Genomic DNA, 18,912 nt, shown 5'->3' with positions numbered 1-18,912 from the left:
AGTTACAGGTAGATTTTCGACTGTGTAGGGGGGTCAGCAGCCCTAACCCGTGTTGTTCAAGGGGCACCTGTATATTCTTCCTGCTTGAGATCCAAAGGTTGGTTTCTCCAATAATGCTCTCAGGATCTGCAATGTAGCAAGATGCCAGACCTGGAAGGTACTAAAATTCCAGCCTTAATAAACAACCTGCAGGGGCGCCTGGGTGGCTCAGTCGGTTAAGCGTCTGCCTTTGGCTCAGGTCATGATCTCAGGGTCCTGGGATCGAGCCCTGCATCGGGCTCCCTGCTCAGCGGGGAGTCTGCTTCTCCCTCTCCCTCTGCTGCTGACCCCACTTGTGCTCACTCGCTCTCCCTCAAGTAAATAAAATCTTTAAAAAATAAAAAATAAACAACCTGCAGTCCCGTAGGAGGCTGCTTATCGAGTGAAGAGGAGCACCAGCTCACAGTGTAGGATGTGGGGGAAGAGATCCACAGGCACAGCTTTTCTCAGGACAAAAGGCTCACCAACAAGCTTCTTAGCAGAGTCTGGAGGACAGCACAGCCTGGAGAAACAGATCATAATATTAGTTCCTAGATACCAAGGAGAACCTATACGAACACCACTTCTTAAAAATTAAGCCTTTCCAGGGCACCTGGGTGGCTCAGTTGCTTAGGCGTCTGCCTTCGGCTCGGGTCATGATCTCAGGGTCCTGGGATCGAGTCCCGCATCGGGCTCCCTGCTCAGCGGACAGCCTGCTTCTCTCTCTCCCTCTGCTGCTCCCCCTGCTTGTGTGCTCTCTCCCTCTTTCTCTCTCTCTGTCTCTGTCAAATAAATGAACAAAATCTTTAAAAAAAATTAAGCCCTTCCCTGTGTTCCAACAGTCCGCTATGTTTCTCTCTATAACACCATTTACCATATTTAATGTAACTACTTGGGTTTTTTTTAACCATCTTCCTCAGTGGAGTATAATTTTTTCAAGGGTGGAAACGAGGCAAAAACTGTTTATTATTCATCTCTGTGTTCCCAGTTTGTGAACCAGAGTTCAATAGTGAATAGAGCAAGCAGCCTAAGTCATATATGTTTCTGTATGATTTGTACATGAAAGGTAATTAATTAACAAATATTACTGGATTATTCTATTGAAATTTTTCAAAGATTACTCATTTCGCTTATTTCAAAGGCAGTCCAGCAAAAATAAGCACAAAAATTCACCTATAAACTCACCAAGGAGAACCACTGCTAACTTCTCAGGATATATCTTTCTAAATATGTATATTTAAATTGGCTTCTTAAAATGGAGTCACACTACATATTGTGCATACTGCTTTACAACTAGTTTCTTCAGTTCATCAGAGATCATATCCATCTGTCCACTATATGTCAGTCTACCTCACATTTATTGGCTATATGGTATTTCATTAAACGTGTGTACCATAGTTTATTTATCTAATCCCTTGTGATTGGAAATTTAAGCTGTTTCTAACACTTTACTATTTCAAAAAGTCCCTCCATGAATATCCTTAATAGTTATATCTTTGCACACATTTTTAGTTGTTTAGTAGAATGGCTGAGGTGAAGGGCTTATATGTTTGTAAGGCCCTAAGACATGTACCACTAAACTGTTCTAAAAAAGGTTGTACCAATTTACTCTCAAACCAACAAAGCAGAAGAGTTCTTGTTTCCCTGGCTGACTCTCAACAGTTTAAATAGCACTGTCCCACTGAAATCAGAACAAGGCAAGATATTCACTATTGCTTCTACCATGGAACATTTTTTAAAAAAAAATTTTTAAAGATTTTATTTATTTATTTGAGAGAGAGAGAGGAAGAGAGAGAGAGAGCATATACAGAGGGAAAGTGAGAGGGAGAAGCAGGCTTCCCGCTGAGCAGGGAGCCCGATGCAGGGCTCAATCCCAGGACCCTGAGATCATGACCTGAGCCGAAGGCAGACGCTTAACTGACTGAGCCACCTAGGCACCCCTACAAGGGAACATTTTCTTATCCAGTGTAATAAGAAAGTATTGGAAGGAGAGAGACAAAACCAGTTTTGATATGGTGGTCACATGGCCAGCTACCAAGAAAATGGCCGGCTACCAAGCAAGAAAATCAACTAGAAAACAAATAAAACTAATAAAAGAATGAGGAAGCTGGACACAAGGTTAGCAATAACCACTTAGAAAAAGTAATGAAAAAGATCCCATTCAGGGCGCCTGGGTGGCTCAGTTGGTTAAGCGACTGCCTTCGGCTCAGGTCATGATCCTGGAGTCCCTGGATCGAGTCCCGCATCGGGCTCCCTGCTCGGCAGGGAGTCTGCTTCTCCCTCTGACCCTCCCCCTCTCATGTGCTTTCTCTCTCATTCTCTCTCTGTCAAATAAATAAATAAAAATCTTTAAAAAAAAAAAAAAAAGAAAGAAAAAGATCCCATTCATAATAGCAATAAAAACTTTACAATATCTTATATTAACCTTAAGAAGAAAGACCTATATTAGAAAAATTACATACACACACACACACATATATATATATATACACACACACATATATACACACACACATATATACACATATATATATACACACCAGAACTTCTTTATCCATTCATCGGTCAATGGACATTTGGGCTCTTTCCATAGTTTGGCTATTGTTGATATTGCTACTACAAACATCAGGGTGCATTTGTCCCTTCAAATCACTACTTTTGTAGTAGTGCAATTGCTGGATCACAGGATAGTTTTATTTTTCAGTTTTTGAGGAACCCTCCATATGTTTTCCAGAGTGGCTGCACCAGCTTGCATTCCCACCAACAGTGTAAGAGGGTTCCCCTTTCTCTGCATCCTCATCAACATCTGTTGTTTCCTGTGTTGTTAATTTTAGCCATTCTGACAGGAGTGAGGTAATATCTCATTGCAGTTTTGATTTGCATTTCCGTGCTGATGAGTGATGTTAAGCATCTTTTCATGTGTCTGTTGGCCATCTGCATGTCTTCTTTGAAAAAATGTCTATTCATGTCTTCTGCCCATTTCTTAACTGGATTTTTGTTTTTTGGGAGTTTGATAAGTTTTTTCTTTAAATATTGTATTTATCCATTTGTCAGAGAGAGAGAGAGCGAGCACAAGCAGGGGAGGCAACAGGCAGAGGGAGAGGGAGAAGCAGGCTCCCCACTGAGCAGGGAGCCCGATGCGGGGCTCGAACCCAGGACCCTGGGATCATGACCTGAGCCAAAGACAGACGCCCAACTGACTGAGCCACCCAGGCATCCCAGATAAGTTGTTTATACATTTCGGATACTAACCTTTCATCAGATATGTCATTTTTTTAAATCAATCTCTAGGAGTTTGTTATAAATTAAGGAAAAAACTCTTTTATGATATAAACTACAAATATTTTTCCAGTTTGTATATTGTCTCCTATCTTTGATTTTGGTGCTTTTTATCATGCAAGTTATTGATTTTTTTAATGGTTTTATTGAGAGATAATTCACATACCATATAGCTCACTCATTTATACTGTTCAGTGCTTTTTAGTATACTCAGAGTTGTCCATCTATCAGAACAATCAATTTTGGAATATTTTCATTAACCCAAGAAGGTATCACACCCTCCTTAGCCCTCACTCCCCACTTCTCTGCAACCCTCCAATGCTCAGCCCTAGGCAACCATAAATCTACTCTGTCTTTTGAGATCTACCTAGTCTGGACATTTCCTATAAATGGAATCATACAAGATGTGGCCCTTTGTGCCTGGCTTCTGGATACCTGTTCCTTATTAGATGAATGATTTGCAAATATTTTCTCCCATTCTATTAGTTGTCTTTTCATTTCTTGATAGTATCATTTGCAGCACAAAAGTTTTTTTAACTTTGATGATGTCCAATTATACATACACACATATTTGATACATATATTTTTTGTTGTTATTGTTGTTGGTTGGGTTTTTGATGTCATATCTAAGAAAGCTTTGCCTAACCCAAGGTCACAAAGATTTATTCCTGTTTCAACTCTTACATTTAGTTCTATGATCCATTTTGAATTCATTTCTGTGTATGGTGTAACAAAGGGAGAAGTTATTTTTTATGTCAGCAAACTTAACTACCTTTTACTATATGGCTTTTGAATTTTCATAGTTAGAAAGGGCTTCTGCACTCCAGGATTATAAAGAAATTCTATGATTTCCTAGGGTACATTTATGGTTTCCCCTGTTTAGATTTCAATCTCTGACTCCTTTGTAATTTATCCTGGTATATACAGTGTGAGATACAGATCCAACTTTTTTTTCACCCTGGCTACCCAGTTGTCCATCACCATTTATTGAACAGTCCATCTTTTTCCCATTGGTGTGAGGTGCCCCCTTTATCATATACTCAAAAACATTTTTAAACGGTATAACAAAAATTAAAATAAAGGACAACTGGAAGAGGTAAATGTGCAAGAATAGGCAAGGAAATAAGACTGTGAAAACACATGGGCCTCATGCTTTTATTTTGGGTAGAAGCTCTTTGACAGGGCACCTGGGTAGCTCAGTCATTAGGTGTCTGCCTTCGGCTGAGGTCAGGATCCCAGAGTCCTGGGATCGAGCCCTGCATCGGGCTCCCTGCTCAGTGGGAAGTCTGCTTCTCCCTCTCCCACTCCCCCTGCTTGTGTTTCCTCTCTCACTGTGTCCCTCTCCGTCAAATAAATAAATAAAATCTTTTTTTTTTTTTTTTTAAAAAGAAGCTCTTTGACAACTTTCTCCATTCTTTTCCATGGTTACTGGTCTGTGTAGGCTTACCTATATCCTCTGCAATTAATATTACCCATTTTCATTTTCCCAGAAAATTGCCCATCTAGGTTTTTAAATGTATTGTGAGCAAGTTGTACAAAATACTTTCTTATAATTTTTAAAAACTTCCTCATAGGGGTGCCTGAGTGGCTCAGTCATTAAGTGTCTGCCTTCGGCTCAGGTCATGATCTCAGGGTCCTGGGATCGAGCCCCCAACGGGCTCCCTGCTCGGTGGGAAACCTGCTTCTCCCTCTCCCACTCCCCCTGCTTGTGTTCCCTATCTCGCTGTGTCTCTGTCAAATAAATAAATAAAATCTTTAAAAAAATAAAATAAAATAAATAAAAACTTCCTCATAGCTGTAGTTATGCTTTTTCTCATTTAAGACTTTTTATATTTTTATGTTTTATTCCTTTATATTCTTGATTAGATTTATTTATCTATTTTATTTTCTTCTTCTAATAACATCTTCTTGCTTATTTGTCAAGTCTATAGGGTTTTTTTTGTTGGGTAGTTCATTCATTCATTTCTGGATTTTGCCTAACATTATTAATTTTTCCCTTCAGTCTCCTCTAAGGTTTATTATTTTTTTCTAGATCACTGACTTGAGAGTTCAATTCATTTACTTTTAATTCTCACTTATTTCATCCAGGTATATCACCTGTACTTCATACCCACCTATGTTATTCAAATATTGCAAATTGTATTGCTTATGTAAAAGGGAGAGGGAGGGAGGGAAGGAGGGAAAGAGGGAGAGGAGGAGGAAGAGAGAGACAGAGAGAAGGAAGAAAACTTTTCAAAATTAAAAAAGAAGTGACCAGGGCCAGAACTGGAGTGAAGAAAGAGGAATTCACCTTGGGTGCAAAATTTAAGAGGGTGCCAAAAAACTCAGTAATCAAACAAATAATATTTTAATGCAATATTTTGGAAAATCAAATTGGAAATAACCTGCAGACTGGTTCCCTGCTTTTTTTAAATAAAGCTTTATTGGAACCAGGACCAGGATCAGAGTAAGGTGAGTGAGACAGGGTTTAGCAAGCACAGGAGTGGATCTTGCTTTTTTTAAAAAAGATCTTAATGTGGGACACCTGGGTGGCTCAGTTGGTTGCGCGGCTGCCTTCGGCTCGGGTCATGATCCCAGGGTCCTGGGATCGAGTCCTGCATCAGGCTCCTTGCTCAGCAGGGAGCCTGCTTCTCCCTCTGCCTGCCACTTCTCCTGCTTGTGTGCGCTCTGGCTCTCTCTCTCTCACACAAATAAATAAATAAAATCTTTTAAAAAAAAGATCTTAATGTGTTTTTCACCATGGCTTTCTTGGGACTAATTTTGATTTTTGAAAATGATGCATTATAAATATATCTTAATTACTGAGATTTTATGCACCCTCTTACTAAATTTTGCACCCAGAGTGAGTTGCTTTACTTGCCTTACCCGAGACCTGGCCCTATAACTAACTGCTGATAGTAGTATAATGACTTTTTTCTGTCTCTTTATATTACTCTGTTTTCTAAATCTGTACAGTAAGTACAGATTACTTTGATAATCAGGAAAAAATAATTTAAAAAAGAAGTCAATTGGGGTGCCTGGGTGGCTCAGTTGGTTAAGTGGCTGCCTTCGGCTCAGGTCGTGATCCTGGGGTCCTGGAATCGAGCCCCACATCAGGCTCCCTGCTCAGCAGGGAGTCTGCTTCTCCCTCTCCTCTCTCTCCATCTGTCCCCACTTCTCGTGCTCTCTCTCTTAATAAATAAAATCTTTAAAAAAATAAAATAAAAAAAGAAGTCAAGACTCACTCAATGATGTTCCTTGTGGTTTCACCATGGGGCTTGCAGGAAACAAAAATCAGTGTGCGGATAGCCCTACAGTTTCGAATGGCTTGAACCACCTGATAGTCTGAAGGAAGAAACACATTGCTATTAATATAATTACTTTTGTTTTAAAGATTTTATTTCAGACAGAGACAGCGAGAGAGAGACAGAGAGAGAGAGAGAGCGCACAAGTGGGGGGAGGGGCAGAGGGAGAAGCAAGCTCCCCACTGAACAGGGAGCCCCACGTGGGGCTCGATCCCAGGACCCTAGGATCATGACCTGAGCCAAAGGCAGACGCTTAACCAACTGAGCCACCCAGGTGCCCCGCTATTAATATAATTAAGTTATCATGGTCTGGGTTATCAGAAACTACCAACTGGCTAGCACCTAGGATTGGTTAGGAATAGAGAAGTAGGGTCAGAGCCAGCCCACTGGGAGCCCCCTTAGCACCATATGGGATTAAGGTACTAAAGATGGTGGACATCATGAGAACACCCAACTAGTTCTGTTAACAGGAGAGCTATCCATTCTTACGCAGTCCCGCCCGGGCTGGGTTCACCACAGCAACAATGAAGTGCCCATCTTCCTTTGACTTTAGTAGCTGTGGTAAAATCTTCTCTGCTCGACCAGCGTGGAATTCAGAGTTGGTGATGCCTGCAGAAGAGAGGTCCCCAGGACAGAAGTCAAAACTCAAGCCCAGCAGTGAGGAAAGGGGCAAGGGAGGGAGAGTTACAGCTTTACAGAAATGTACAGGAGCCAGGGCTCTGCCATCTTCCCTTTGGGTCTGGCATACCACCGAGTAACAAGGAAAAAAACGCTTTTGGACCTGCCTCATTGTTGCCAACACATTTTCCTTTGCAATATCTCAGTAGGCCTTTCAGCTTGAGATACTAGAACATGTTATTTTAAAACTTAGTGACACATAGCACACAAGTACCTATACCAAGAAGAAAACCTTGACTTTTACTCAAGTGCTCTTTCTGCTACATTAGAGATTTTCAGAGCCTCAAGAGTTGTCTGGAGGTAGGGTAGAGAGAACAAGGAGATCTGCTTTCTATATCGTAGTCTGGCATACGATTTTGTTCAAAGAAAAGGTTTTGTGGCTAACAATTGTTTGAAATCTACTGTATTATGTTATAATGCCTCATGAGTCTAATGTCAAGAAGGCTCCTCTTCTTTATTATCCAAAGTTTTGCCAAATTCTCTTCCTATCATCTAGGCCTGTTCACTGCCTCGGGCTCTTCTTCTGGATAGAAAAAAAAAGGGGGGGGGAGATTAGCTATTGGGACCTCTTTTAGAAAACCATCAGGACCCAACTCCAATCACTCCAGGACACCCTCCCTCCCTCTGCACAGTCATGGGTATAGTCGATGCCCTTTCCCACACAACGCTTTACAGAGCACAGAAGCAACTGGAGCTCTTCATTTCTCTCCAGAATGCAAGCACTGTACCATTGAAGGCTGCAGTCTGCCTGGCGTCTTCTACTGCCTGTTCCACCAACTCAATCCCAAGGACCTGCGAGGCATACTGAGCCAGAGAAACACCAATCACACCTGAGGAAGGAAGAGGATAAGAGGAGGATATTTTAGGATTTTATTTTATTTATTTTATTTTATTTATTTATTTATTTGTGTGAGAGAGAGCACAAGCAGGGGGAGCAGCAGAGGGAGAGGGAGAAGCAGGCTCTCCACTGAGCAGAGAGCCCAATGTGGGGCTCGATCCCAGGACCCTGGGATCATGACCGGAGCTGACGGCAGAGCCTTAACCGACTAAGCCACCCAGGCGTCCCTATTTTAAGATTTTAAACCAATGATGGTATGCCTGCACCACCCACCATCGCCTCCCCACTTGAGCCCTGGGTGCTGGGTAGATGGAAGCTAAGTAGCATGTAGATTCTGCCCTGGGCCGCCACTTGCCAGTTCCACAGCAGATATTAAGGAGGATGGTGTTAGAGTTCACTCCGCTCAGCTCCCGCACTGTCCGATATAGCACCTCTGCACCAGCAGTGTTGATCTGGAAAAAGGCATCTGGAGAGATGTGGATCTTCAAGCCCAGGAGATCTTCAAAGAGGTGGGGTTCCCCAAATAGGAGCTGACAGGGGGACTGCTGATGGCTGCAACACGTCATAGTGCTGGAAAATAATTTTTTTTTAAAAGGTTTTATGTATTCATTTGAGAGACAGAGCACAAGCAGGGGGCAGAGGGAGAGGGAGAAGCAGACTCCCCGCTGAGCAGAGAGCCCAACGCGGGGCTCGATCCCAGGACCCTGGGAGCATGACCTGAGCCGAAGGCAGACTCTTAACCAACTGAGCCACCCAGGTGCCCCTGGAAAAGAATTTTTAAAAAAGCAGTTTGGAATAGCAGACCATTCCATCTCTACTGGTTTGCGGGGGGTAGGGGAGAGTGGGCAGCATCTCAGCCAGGAGACACGGCCCCCACGGCATGGCCCTGAAAGGTCTGGAAGAATTCCCTCTCGGGGGATGGAGGTATATGCAGATACCCTCTCATCTAAATTTGGCCTGGGTTCCGGGACCTGGCTGGTGTACAGGGGCCGGTATCACTTAGCCCAGTTCCCCCACAGTCAGCAGCCCTGCCTCAGCAAAGCCACAGCTCAGAATATGGCAAGCCACCCTGCTTGCTGTCTGGCTACCCCAGGTTTACCTTTCCTGGAAGTAAAGTGATGTCAAGTCACAGACTGCTCCTGGCCCAGTGGTGAAAAACTTCTTGACAGCCTCCTTCTGAACACTGAGCTCCTCCTGCCCAGATCACAAAATCAGGAGTCAAGCACAGACTCATCTCTGACAAATTTTCTCTCCAAGCTCTACAATAATAATCAGCCTTGCAGTAGTCAGACAAGAAGGCACCTTTCTCAAATCCTATTATAAATAACACTTAACATAAAGCAATGTTCTACATGACAAAAAATACACTATTTACACATCTCAGCAGAAGCATTGCTTTACTTATCAGCTTTTGACAAATCCTATACAGTAGACATGGTGCTTTCTCCAATTTGAGCCTCCTTAATAGTCTTCTAAAGAAAATGTGAGAGTTATTCCTATTGTAAACAAGGAACTAAACTAAGTTTTTGCCTCATTATGAAAAGCAATAACTTTTCAACTCCCTTTATGCCTCTCCACTTCAAATATCCCAACCACCCACTCAAATACCACCTCAAAGATGTGAGTCCTCAAAGAAAAGAAAGACGGCATGGGAGGGAATGATCAGGGTAACTAAATTCTTTCTTTGAATTCAGAACATTTTAAAATTCTTACATCACTGCAGAGAGCCTAAACATTAGCTTGACACAGGACAGATCACAATAAACTATGCTGGAGCTCTAGAGTTAAAAGGCCACGAATTGTATTTGGGGGATAAATACCCAGTAGTTCGATTACTGGATCATAGGGTAGTTCTATTTTTAACTTTTTGAGGACCCTCCATACTGTTTTCCACACTGGCCATACCAGTGTATTCCTACCAACAGTGCAGAAGGGTTCCCTTTTCTCCACATCCTCGCCAACACTTGTTGTTTCTTGTATTTTTGATTTTAGCCATTCCGACAGGTGTGAGGTGATATCGCATTGTGGTTTTCACTTGCACTTCCCTGATGATGAGTGATGTTGAGCATTTTTTCATGTGTCTGCTAGCCATCTGTATGTCTTCTTTGGAGACAATCTGTTCATGTCTTCTGCCCATTTCTTTAAATTCAAGAACACTAATTCAAAGGGATACATGCACCCTGATGTTTATAGCATCATTATTTACAATAGCCAAATTATGGAAGCAGCCCAAGTGTCCATCAACAGATGAATGGATAAAAGAAGAGGTGGTATATATATACAGGGGGATACTATTCATCCATAAAAAAGAATGAAATCTTGCCATTTGCAACAACATGGATGGAGCTAGGCAGTATAAATGCTAAGTGAAATAAGTCAGTCAGAGAAAGACAAATACCATATGATTTCACTCATATGTGGCATTTAAGAAACAAAGCAAATGAACAAGGGAAAAAAAGAGAGATACAAACCAAGAAACAGACTCTTAACTACAGAGAACAATCTGATGGTTACCAGAGGGGAGGTGGGTGGGGAGATGGGTGAAGTAGGTGATGGGGATTAAGGAGTGCACTTGTCACGATGAGCACCGTGTGATGTATAGAATTGTTGAATCACTATATTGTATACCTGGCCTAATATAACTCTGTATGTTAACTACACTGGAATTAAAATAAATAAATAAATAAATAAATAAATAAATGGGGTTTTTTTACATATGTAGATTAAACTTACTAATGTATTTTATCATTGTCTGTGCTCACCATTATTTACTGCATCTCCCATTAAAGTAGCATTGTGTATTTTCCTGTAGTTCTGTCAGTTATTAGGTGTACGTAATTTTAAATTGTTGTATTTTCCTTTTAAATTGAACCTTCTACCTTTATTAAGTCTTCTCTTTTATCTCTAGTAATACCTGCTGCCTTAGAATCTACTTTGAGAGGCGCCTGGGTGGCTCAGTCGTTAAGCATCTGCCTTCAGCTCAGGTCGTGATCCCAGGGTCCTGGGGGTTGAGATGATCACATTAAGTACAGGAATATTTTAACATGGGAATGTTTCAAAGCCCTAAGTGAATTACAAATGTAAAGTATTATTTGAGTTATGAAATTCTGACTATATTCTCCTCTCTATTGAATCGGCTTTTAGAGTCAGTAGAGTACCTACCAACTTCCACGGGCCAAGTTCTTGTGAAAATACTTGGGAGTCCTCACATGATAATTAACTTGGTAACGTCACCTCAGTCTCTGTGATTTGATTATGCCAGCAGCGTGGTTAGAGTACCTCGCTATCTCCTCCTCACCCTCGACCCCTCTTCCCAACCCATACAAATATTCTGTGGATGTGTAATTTCTGCTATCTACCCTGAAACTTCCAAAACCAACTGCAGGATAGTGAAAACAAGAGCTGCTACGGAAGCCACCCCTTATTCCATCCTGGGGATGGAAAGTGATGATGGCCATTGTGTGCCCTTGGCTATTCGTGCGGACTATGAGCTCACGCCAGTACCCACCTTCATGGAACAGAAGGCAGGGCTCCATTGGGGACTGTGGAAGGAATACTTCATAGTACTAGGAAGAAAACAGTATTGTTATGCAGACAAATCTAACAAGTTTCACAGCTGATTATTCATGCTGAGTGATTGTTATGGGCTAAATTGCATCCAGCCCCATGCATATGTTGAAGCCTTACCCCCAGTACCTCAGAATGTGACCATATGTGGAGATAAGGTCTTTAAAGAGGTGATTAAATTAAAATGAGGCCCCTGATTGGTGTCCTTTTAAGAAAGAGAAAATTGGGACACACACAGAGACACCAGGGACGCCCAAACAGAGGAAAGATCATGTGAAGACACAGAAGATGGCCACCTACAAGCCAAGGAGGCAGGCCTCGGAAGAAACCAAACTTGCCAACATCTATCTAGGACGTCTAGCCTTCAGAACTGTGAGAAAATACATTTCTGTTGTTTAAGCCACGCAGTCTGCAGTACTTTGTTATGTACCTAGTAGACGGATACAGATTTTGGTACCAAGAAGTGGCATGCTGCTGTAACAAATACCTAAAAATACAGAAGTGGCTTTAAAACTGGGAATGGGTAAAGACTGGAAGCGTTTTGAGGCGCAGGCTAGAAAAAGCCTAGATTGCCTTGAAGAGACTATGGGCAGGAATATGGATATTAGAGGTGATTCTGGTGAGATCTCAGAAAGAAATGAGGAGCATGCTGTTGGGAACTAGACAAAAGTTGATTGTTATAAAGCAAAAAAGAACTTGGACGAATGGTGTCCTAGTGTTGGGTGGAAGGTAAAAATTCTAAGTGCTGAACCTGGATATTTAGCTAAGGAGATTTCTAAGCAGTGTTGAAGGTGTGGCCTGGTTTCTGCTTGCTGCTCATAGTAAAATGTATGGAGAGGAGAAAGATACATTGAAGAATGAATTGTTAAGCAAAAAGGAACCGGAACTTGAAGGTTTGGAAAAATCTCAGACTATCCATATAATATGAAAGCATGTTCAGGAGGCAAAACCGAGGTCTGGCTGGACAATCCCTTTGATAAAGTGATTACAGGTGTGACTCATGGATCCAATCAGCCATCTCAGCAGAAGTCAGGAATAGAGATGAAGTTTTATCAACAGAAACACCGTCAGCTTTGACTAAAGGGGACAGAGACAAGGAAGGCTATCAGACTTCTGGGATTCCACAGGACAGGACAATAGACCTATCTGACTGCCAACAGGTGTTATCCTTCAAGAAAAGAGACGAATGACCCCAAGGCAATTCAGAGATCAGCAGGACGGCTGCTACCACTATTGGCCCAGAGGGGACAGGCCCCAGGGGGGCAAGGTTGTATCCTCAGTTTCAGTGGGCCAGACTGCCAATGTCCAGGGCCTGAAGCATGAACCTGCCACACCAATGGGCCAAAGGACAGAGCATCAAGCCAAAGAGGGTAACTCTTGAGCCTTAAAATCTAATGGCATTTGCCCTGCTAGGTTTCAAACTTGCTTGGAACCTATGATACCTCTCCTCTTTCCAATTGCTCCCTTTTGGAATGGGAATGTTCACCCTATTGTCTGTCCCACCATTGTACTTTGGAAGCAGATAACTTGTAATGGTTTCACAGGTTCACAGCTGAAGATTTTTTTTTTAAGATTTTATTTATTTCAGAGAGAGAGAGTGTGAGCATGAGCAGGGGGAGGGGCAGAGGGAGAAGGAGAAGCAGGCTCCCCACGGAGCAGGCAGCCCTACAAGGGGCTCGATCCCAGGACCCTGAGATCATGACCCGAGCCGAAGGCAGACACTTAACCCACTGAGCCACCCAGGTGCCCTTGAAGATTTTTGCCTTAGGATGAATTATGCCTTGAGTCTCATCCACATTTGATTTAGATGATATTCAGATAAGGCTTGGGATTTAGGGTCAATGCTGAAATGGGTTTAAAATTAGGGGCTGGGGACGCCTGGGTGGCTCAGTCGGTTGGGCGTCTGCCTTCAGCTTAGCTGTGATCCTGGGGTCCTGGGATTGGTCCCTCATTGGGCTCCTTGCTCGGCAGGGAGCCTGCTTCTCCCTCTGCCTGTTGTTCCCCCTGCTTGCGTGCTCACTCTCTCTCACTCCCGCTCTATCTTTGGCAAATGAGTGAAATCTTAAAAAAAAAAAAAAAACTTAAAAAAAATTGGGGGCTATTGGGGGCGCCTGGCTGGCATGTGACTCTTGATCTTGGGGCCATGAGTTCAAGCCCCATGTTGGGTGTAGAGCTTAAAAAACTGGGGGCTGTTATGAAGGGGTGAATGTACTTTGCATGTAAGGAGAATATGAATTTTGGGGGTCCAACGGGTAGAGGGTTATGGGCTAAATTGTGTCCCCCTAAAACTTGTATGTTGAAGTCCTAACCTCCAGCACCTCAGAATGTGACTGTATTTGGAAATAGGGCCTTTAAAGAGGTGATTAAGTTAAAATGAGGTAGTTAGGATGGACCCTAATCTAATCTGACTGTTATCCTTATAAGAAGGGGAAATTTGGACACACAAAAAGACACCAGGGATGCGGGTGTGCACAGAGAGAAGACTATGTAAAGACATAGTGAGAAAGTGGCCATCTGCAAGGCAAGGTGAGAAGCCCAGAAGAAACCAAACCTGCTGACACCCTGATCTTAGACTTCCAGCCTCCAGACTTTGAGGAAATAAATTTCTGTTGTTTAAGCTGCCCAGTCTGTGATATTTTATTATGGCAGCTCTAGCAAACTAATGCAGTGATATAAGAAAGAGGATCCCTGCCCTGCAACCTCACAGAGGAATATTATCCATTGTATTTTCCAAACACTAAGCTCCATGAAGGCTTAGAGTTATATCCTTAGTCTGCCACATAGTAGGTGCTCAGTAATTATTATTGAAATAAAGTATGACTGAATGAACAGGAAAGGTGTTTCTATGTAGAGTCTCAATTTATTCTATGTACACTATGAAGTACAATAATCTTCTATTTTTATGAATTCCTCCTGGAAGCAACTCCTAATACAGCACTAGGTTGCTATGATTCCACTCTTATTTTTAACTTCCTGATATACACCCATCATTTCTATATTCCTTCATATAACCAGGTACCAACTACACCATGGCTTAGCTGGATGCTTCATTTCCTCCTTGTGAGTACAAGTCAGATGCAATCCTGATTTAGTAGCTGGGATAGCAAAAATCCTTAAAGCTAAACTTTTCAAACACAAACCAGTGGCTAGCACAACAGGACACACTGTCTGATTTACTAGCTCCTTTCATTTTTGTAATACGTGTGTTCTAGTTCCACTGTATTTTCAAACAAACCCCCAAATGATGCATGGAAGGAGAAGTTATACCAAAAAAAAGTGCTGCCTGAGAGGGTAAAATCAACTAAGGCTGCACTTCATCACTTTTGCTATACTGTCATAAACATGCAATATAAGATATGGTTAACTACACTGAACATATTTTTCAAATTTTGAGGTTGGTGATTTTAATAAAAAAGACCGGTTCAACTGTTGGTTACTGGCTGGTTGGAAAGCAATGTTTTCTGGAAGCAAGATTCAAAGATCACTGGGGTCCCGGAAGGATAGGAAATTGAAAAACTGAGTCCAACCTGAAAGATAATGGTAAATAGATATGAAATACAGCTCCGCCACTGTATGAACTGAGACCTTGGTTTCTTCATTTATAAAATGGAGACTGAAACTCTTATTCCTATATAGCAAGGCCTAACTATGATGAGCAAAAGGGCTTCTAGTTAAAATAACAGAATATTCCTTTTAAAAATCCTACTAAAATGGGGGCCCCTGGGTGGCCCGGTTGGTTAAGCGTCCGACTTTTGATTTTGGCTCAGGTCATGATCTCAGGGTCGTGAGATCAGCACCGCATTGGGCTCCGCGCTGGGCCTGGAGCCTATTTAAGATTCTCTCTCTCCCTCTCCCTTGGCCCCTCCCTGCCCCTGCATGTATGCGTGCACGCACTCTCTCTCTAAAAGAAATCCTACTAAAATGAAATAAAGGAATAAAAAAGACACAAGCTGATTTAAGCTCATTACTCCACCAATTCTCCCTTCTCTTTCTCCTGCACCATCATTTTCCTACCTCACTACTAGAACATTCCCATAAACATATAAGCAAGCTCTTACTCTCCCACCTTTAACAAAGAAAGGGAACTTCCTGACCCCACTATCCCTACCAGCCACTGTTATATTTCACTGCTCCTCCTTGTGGAAAAACTCAAAAGAACCATATATATTCACTGCCTTTCACTCCTCTCCTTCTATTCACCCACTAGAATCAGGTCCCCACCACTCCACCAGAATGGTTCATGTGAAGGTCACCAATGACGTCCTTGTTATGCAATTCAACATACATCCATCTCCACCAGTACTGTCACTGCTCTATATCATCTCTCACTTGGATTACTGCAACAGCCTCCCAACTGGTCTCTCCTTGTTTCTATCCTGTCCTCCAATAATCCATACACAACACAACAGCCAGAGTGATTCTGTGAAACCCAAATCATATCATGACACATCCTGTCCATCAAAACCTCCAATGGCTCAGAATAAAAGCCAAAGTCCCTACAATGACCTCCAACGCACTACATAATCTTGCTCCTATTAACCATCCTACCGCATGTCTGACACTTCTGGGCCTATTTTCAGTTCCTCTAAAAAGCCTGTCACGTTCCCATCTTAGGATGGGCTTTCTCTTTTCCTAGAAAGCTCCACCCTCAGACCTCTACATAGCCGACCCCCTCACAGCCTCTAAGTTTTAAATGCAAGGTTTCTCATCCTCAGCACTGCTGCCATTTTGGGCTAATTCTTTGTTGTGGGGAGCTGTCCCACGTGCTGGGGGACGTTTGACAGCATCTCTGGCCTCTACCCACACTAGACGCCAATAGCACTGCCCAATCATCCCTCAGTGATAACAACCAAAAATGTCTCCAGATATTGCCAAATGTCCTGTGCAAGGCAAAACTGCCCCCCAGTTGAGAGCCACTACTTTATTCAAATACTGTCTTCTTCTGGAAGCCTACCTTGACCCCTTTTAAAATTATAACCCATGCTCACTTTGGGAGCACCTATACTAAAATTGAAATAATACTGAGATTAGCATGGCCCCTGTGCAAGAAGGACACACAAATTCATGAAACATTCCATATTTTTATCATCTCAAAGGATAAACACTGACAAAATCTGTTACTTATAGAATCATGATTTAACTCCCTACCTCTTCTCTAAATAAACTTACTTAAGTTCTAGAACAACAACAACAAAATTACAACCTAGGCTTCCTCCAACCCTAGAATTTCTTATCCTCCTGATCCTGCTGTACTTTTCCTATGGCACTTGTTTTAATCTGGCTGGGCCCCTATAACAAAAATACCACAAACTGGGTGACTTATAAATAAGAGAAATGCATGTCTCACAGTTCTGGAGGCTGGGAAGTCCAAGATCAAGATGCTGGCAGATGCAGTGTCTTACAAGAATGTGTTTCCTCACATTCCCTGCATATTTTCAAACCACAGTGCTTTGAAACTGGAACTCAATCACAAGACGAAATTTGGAAAGAACTCAAATACATGGAGGCTAAAGAGCATCCTACTAAAGAATGAATGGGTCAACCAGGAAATTAAAGAAGAATTTTTAAAAAATTCATGGAAACATGAAAATGAAAACACAACTGTCCAAAACCTTTGGGACGCAGCAAAGGCGGTCCTTCGAGGGAAGAGCATAGCAATATAAGCCTTTCTCAAGAAACAAGAAAGATCTCAAATACACAAGCTAATCTTACACCTAAAGGAGCTAGAAAAAGAACAGCAAATAAAGCCTAAACCCAGCAGAAGAGAAGCGATAAAGATCAGAGCAGAAATCAATGAACTAGAAACCAAAAAAAAAAAAACCCAGTAGAACAGATCAATGAAACTGGAAGCTAGTTCTTTGAAAGAACTGATAAGATCGATAAACCCCTGGCCAGACTTATCAAAAAGAAAAGAGAAAGGACCCAAATAAATAAAATCATGAATGAAAGAGGAGAGATCACAACCAACACTGAAGAAATACAATCTTAAGAACATCTTATGAGCAACTATATGCCAACAAATTAGGCAATCTGGAAGAAATGAATGCATTCCTAGAAACATATAAACTACCAAAACTGAAACAGGAAGAAATAGAAAACCTGAAAAGGCACATAACCAGCAAGGAAATTGAGGCAGCAATCAAAAAACTCCCAACAAACCAGAGTCCAGGGCCTGGTGGCTTCCCAGGGGAATTCTACCAAACATTTAAAGAAGAATTAATACCTGTTCTTCTGAAGCGGTTTCAAAAAATAGAAAGGGAAGGAAAACTTCCAAACTCTTTCTATGGGGCCAGCATTACCTTGATCCCAAAACCAAAGACCCCACCAAAAAGGAGAATTGCAGACCAACATCCCTGATGAACATGGATGCCAAAATTATCACCAAGATACCAGCAAAGAGGATCCAACAGTACAGTAAAAGGATTATTCATCAGGACCAAGTGGGATTTATTCCTGGGATGCAAGCGTGATTCAACATCTGCAAATCAATCAAGGTGATACACCACATTAATAAAAGAAAGGACAAGAACCATATGATCCTCTCAAAAGATGCAGAAAAAGCATTGACAAAATACAGCATCTTTCTTGATTAAAACTCTCCAGCATGTAGGGATAGAGGGAACATACCTCGATATCATAAAAGCCATAAACAAAAAGCCCACAGCAAATATCATTCTCAATGGGGAAAACCTGAGAGCTTTTCCCCTAAGGTCAGGAACACGGCAGGGATGTCCACTCTCACCACTGCTATTCAACATAGTACTAGAAGTCCTAGCCTCAGACAACAAAAGAAATAAAAGGCATCCGAATCAGCAAAGAAGAAGTTAAACTCTCACTCTTGGCAGATGACATGATACTCTATGCGGAAAACCCAAAAGACTCCATCCCAAAACTGCTAGAACTCATACAGGAATTCAACAACGTGGCAGGATATAAAATCAAGGCACAGAAATCAGTTGCATTTCTATACACTAATAATGAGAAAGAAGAAAGAGAAATCAAGGAATCGATCCCATTTACAATTGTACCCAAAACCGTAAGATACCTAGGAATAAACCTAACCAAAGAGGTAAAGGATCTGTACTCAGAAAACTACAGAACAATTATGAAAGAAATTGACGAAGACACAAAGAAATGGAAAAACATTCCATGCTCATGGATTGGAAGAACAAATATTATTTAAATGTTTATGCTACCTAGAGCAATCTACACATTCAATGCAATCCCTATCAAAATACCATCAACTCT

At 41.9% G+C, this 18,912-nt stretch overlaps 1 protein-coding gene and 1 non-coding gene across 2 annotated transcripts in view; one reads left to right on the top strand and one right to left on the bottom strand.

Moving 5' to 3' along the window:
* Positions 1 to 398: 398 nt before the first annotated feature.
* TRMT2B (tRNA methyltransferase 2 homolog B) overlaps positions 399 to 18,912 on the bottom strand; it is a 35,611-nt gene continuing 17,097 nt past the window's right edge. Inside the window, 7 exon segments of the mRNA XM_032390084.1 lie at positions 399 to 541; positions 6,522 to 6,621; positions 7,071 to 7,190; positions 7,988 to 8,089; positions 8,453 to 8,667; positions 9,197 to 9,301; positions 11,527 to 11,663. Coding sequence (XP_032245975.1) covers positions 415 to 541; positions 6,522 to 6,621; positions 7,071 to 7,190; positions 7,988 to 8,089; positions 8,453 to 8,667; positions 9,197 to 9,301; positions 11,527 to 11,663 — 906 coding nt within the window. The 3' untranslated portion in view covers positions 399 to 414.
* Positions 16,645 to 16,748, top strand: LOC116623179. The gene has a single exon (XR_004297689.1). It is a non-coding gene; the product is annotated as a U6 spliceosomal RNA (small nuclear RNA).

The sequence above is a fragment of the Phoca vitulina genome, unplaced genomic scaffold (genome assembly GCF_004348235.1).
Source record: "Phoca vitulina isolate PV1807 unplaced genomic scaffold, GSC_HSeal_1.0 scaffold57, whole genome shotgun sequence".
Classification (NCBI taxonomy): Eukaryota; Metazoa; Chordata; class Mammalia; order Carnivora; family Phocidae; genus Phoca; species Phoca vitulina.
This window is presented reverse-complemented; position numbering and strand designations above follow the sequence as displayed.